At 43.9% G+C, this 3,813-nt stretch overlaps 1 protein-coding gene across 1 annotated transcript in view; it reads right to left on the bottom strand.

Moving 5' to 3' along the window:
- The window catches only part of ARMC2 (armadillo repeat containing 2), a 140,667-nt gene that overhangs the window by 115,845 nt on the left and 21,009 nt on the right, over positions 1-3,813 (bottom strand). Inside the window, exon 4 of the mRNA XM_006156963.2 lies at positions 1,971-2,142. Within this exon, the coding sequence (XP_006157025.1) occupies positions 1,971-2,142 (172 nt within the window). The remainder of the gene's footprint in view (positions 1-1,970; positions 2,143-3,813) is intronic.

Below are 3,813 nucleotides of genomic sequence, written 5' to 3'. Positions count from 1 at the left end.
TGCACGCACACACGCCCGGCGTGAGTTTTAAGCCACCGGGTCCGGGACACGAACCGTGGTTGACTACGTGGGAGTCCAGCGACATAGCCATTACGCTAACTGCTGGTTCCCCTGTTAATGTAGTTTTTAAAATTTTTCTTTGTATTGTCAGAAGCATGTACATTCACCAGAGACAGAGGAACAGAGAAGTAGAACACCCCCCCGCCCCACTCCAAAGGGTCATGGCCACACCACAATCCTTTTCCTCTATGTCTCCATCCCAGCAGGATTTAAGGTAGGCACACGTACGCACATGGTGTGTTTTCCAAGCTGCCAGGCTAGGACTTGGATCATGTAAGATCCAGCTCCCTATGCACAGCACTAACCACTGTGCTGTGAAGCCAGCCCATTTCCTAACTTTTTTGACCACACACAGAAAGAAATCAATTTATAACACGATCCTGAACACACATGAAGACTGAAGTAAAGTCTCCTAAAACAATACTTAGCCCCATTCTGTTCTACTCTACTTCTTGTGTTTTGTTTTGCTCCAAATGTGGTGTGACCCACTGAATTGACTGTTATCCCACTGGTGAGTCCTTCTCCATAGCCTGAAAACCCTTATTATACCCTGGGTAGGGGGAAGTCCAATTATTGGCAGTAGTCCTGGGATAGTGTGGTCTGTAGGCTCTCTGTCCCCAGGTCTGGATACCTGCCAGTAATTCTGTGGCTGTAGGAAAAGCCCCTTTCAGCTTTTGCTTACACATACGTGTGGGACCAGAAAAGTATTTTCAAAGACCTAAGCTCAATATACATTCTAAAAATCTTATACTTCTTTTTCCTTCCTTTTTTAGAGAGAGTTTTGCTATAGAATGCATGTGTTTGCTGGAGAGACAGAGAGACAGAAAGTGAGAAATCAGCCTGGGGGAATGACCACACCATGATCCCTTCTCTTCCATCATTCTCCCCTCAGGATCTTGGGCCCGATGTGAGTTTTAAGCTGCTGGGTCCAGGACTCTAACGGCAGTCGACTAGGTGGGAGTCCAGCAATGTAACCATTATACCATCTGCTGGTCCTGGAATCTTCTAATTCTTATTAAGTTTTAGTGATTAACAGTTTTTTTTAACTTTAATTTAAAAATCCCTCATGTCCAATATATGTGAATCACCTATTAGGAAACACTCTAATATTCTACTTCTACCAACTAGTATTAAAAAAACAAACAAACAAAAAACTGTGATATAAAAACTGTGAGAATGGGATCAGCAGGTGGTATAGTGGTTAAGATGCTGGACTCCCACATGGCTGACTGTAGTTCAGGTCCTGGGCCTGACAGCCTGAAAATCACACCAAGTGCATGTGCGTGCATGCCCACGATTCCAGGAGGAGAATGGAGGAGAAGAATTGCAGCCTGGGGTGGGGGATAGGACGTGATTTCTCATTTTCCCTCTCATTGTCTCTCTCTTTTCTCTGGCAAGTGCACATGCTCTATGACAAAAATCTTTAAAAAAATAAAAGCAACTAGGTGATGTAGATGGACTCCCATATAGTCGACCGCAGTTCGAGTCCCAGACCCGGCAACTTAAACTCACACCGGGCGCACATGCATGCGTGCCTAGGATCCCGAGAGAAGAATGGCGGGGAAGGGATTGCAGCGTGGCCATCCCCCTGGGGGGTGATTTCTTGATTTCTTGCTTTCTGTCTCTCTGTATCTTTCTGGCGAGTGCACGCACCCTATAGCAAAGCAAGGCAATCCCCCCAAAAGAGAAAAAAAAAAAAAAAAAAAAGCAACTGATATTTAAGTATCCTTCATCAATACCTAGGAAAATACATAAATAATGTTTCTTAATCAGTTTTTGCCCAATATTAATAATTCTTAATAAAAGTAAAAATTATCCAGGGTGAATAAAAATCATATAATAATAGCTTTGGTGTGCAAATTTGAGAAACAGGCCTGCTCCCAGAGCTTGAAAGACGGTGGTGGCCTTACACTCAGTAGGAAGAAGAGATCTGTCTGGCAGAAGAGCCCCCTGGGAGGCCGCTCTGAATAAGCGCGCCCGGGCACTGCTTATTCTTCTTATCTTCGCAGGGTCCACTGGTGGTTTAGGAAAAGAAAGGCATGAATCCTCCTCTGTGGTGGGAGATGCTGGTGCTTTTGGTTTCTGGAAAGAGATTATTTAAATGATTGGCATGAGTTTCTGTGTCTCAAATACGACTGATTACTCCGGAGCTGGCCTGACCCTTTCAGAGGGTCACAAGAGCTTTCCGCTTGGTTTCACCCTGGCCCCCTGATTCTACCATCTCATTAGCTATCTTCCTTAAAGTCAGAGGGGCACAGAGATTTATATATCCAGAGTTCCATGAATACTTTCTGTATCCATGTTTTTGTCAGTTACATTGTATTAACTACTCTGCTGCACCACTTAGGGTATTTGAATAAAACAGGTTATCCATGCTGGTAAACAAATAGTAACTGTATAAAAGAATATAAATTAGCTCAGCTGTGGTAGGGAATGCTGGTTGATACTGTTTCTCATCAGACTGAGGCCACTGTAGGAGGCCCAGTATGATGTTTGGCCCATCCTGTCAGGAAAGAAAAGCCAGGTACTATGGCACACTTACAGTCCCAGCTACCCAGGAGACTAAGGCAGGGGATCGTGACATAGGGACCTGTCTTTAAAAAAGAAATAAAAAAGGGTCTGCAGGTGGTGTGGTGGTTAAGGCACTGGATTCCCACGCGGCTGACCATGATTTGAGTCTGGACCAGGAGGTTTGACAATCATGCTGGGTGCGTGTGCTTGCATGCCCAAAATCCCAGAAGGAGAATGGAGGAGATGGGATTGTAGTGTGACCAAATTACCTCCTAGGGGTCATTTCTCACTTTCCCTCCCCCGTCTTTCTCTGGCAAGTGCACACACCCTACAGCAAAAATCTAAAAAATGAAAAAATAGAGAGAGAAGAGACTATAAAATTACTATGCTTTGCAAATTTTTGTGTTTGGGTCAGAAAACATTTATTGAGCACTTATATGTGCCTACAATTATATGGAAAATGCTAAAATTACATATTTTGGATTCTACAGAAGTGCTTTTTCATGATATCAAAATTTTTAAATAGTTTGGGCTTAAAAGTCATAAAACGTAAAAGCAAGAAGTTGTCTTAGGCTTGTTATACAGAAAAATTTTATTTTTGCATCTTAAGAGTTCTGTGCTGACATCCTTTAGAAAAGAATCATTACTGATAAAAATTCTAATAAAGTGAAGACTTTAAAATACCTGCACTTGGGACCAGCAGATGGCATGATGGTTATGTGGCTGGACTCCCACGTAGTTGACTGTGGTTTGAATCCTGGACTTAAAAAACTCAGGATGGGACTATGTGAGTGTGTGCCCAAAGTCCTGAGAGGAGAATGGAGGAGAATGTGGTGTGGCCATTCCCCCTGTGGGGGGCGGGTGATATCTCACTTTCTCTCTCTCTCTCTCTCTCCCTCCAGCGAGCACATGGAGAAGGAAAAAAAAAATACCTGCCCCAAGCTGTGTGCCACTCAGAGCTCCTTCTGTTCCCACCCTGGATGGCGGGAGTCTCAGACCCAGTGCAGAACCTCACAGGAGTCCGAGCTCCCAGTTAATTTGTGTACCCATCTTGCCTCCACCTTCTGCACAATTATTCACCTCTGAGAGAATAACCTTAATGCAGAAAGTGCTTTTAGCTTTTTCTTCTTTTTTTTTTTTGGAGAGGTTTTTGCTATAAGGGCATGTGTGCTCACCAGAAAGACAGAGACAGAAAGATGGAAAGTGAGAAATCACCCCCCAGGGGGAATGGCCACACCACAA

This window comes from Tupaia chinensis, unplaced genomic scaffold, assembly GCF_000334495.1.
Source record: "Tupaia chinensis unplaced genomic scaffold, TupChi_1.0 Scaffold000527_1, whole genome shotgun sequence".
In the NCBI taxonomy this organism is placed as follows: Eukaryota; Metazoa; Chordata; class Mammalia; order Scandentia; family Tupaiidae; genus Tupaia; species Tupaia belangeri.
Note: the sequence above shows the minus strand (reverse complement) of the source record. Positions and strands in the feature narration are given on the sequence as shown.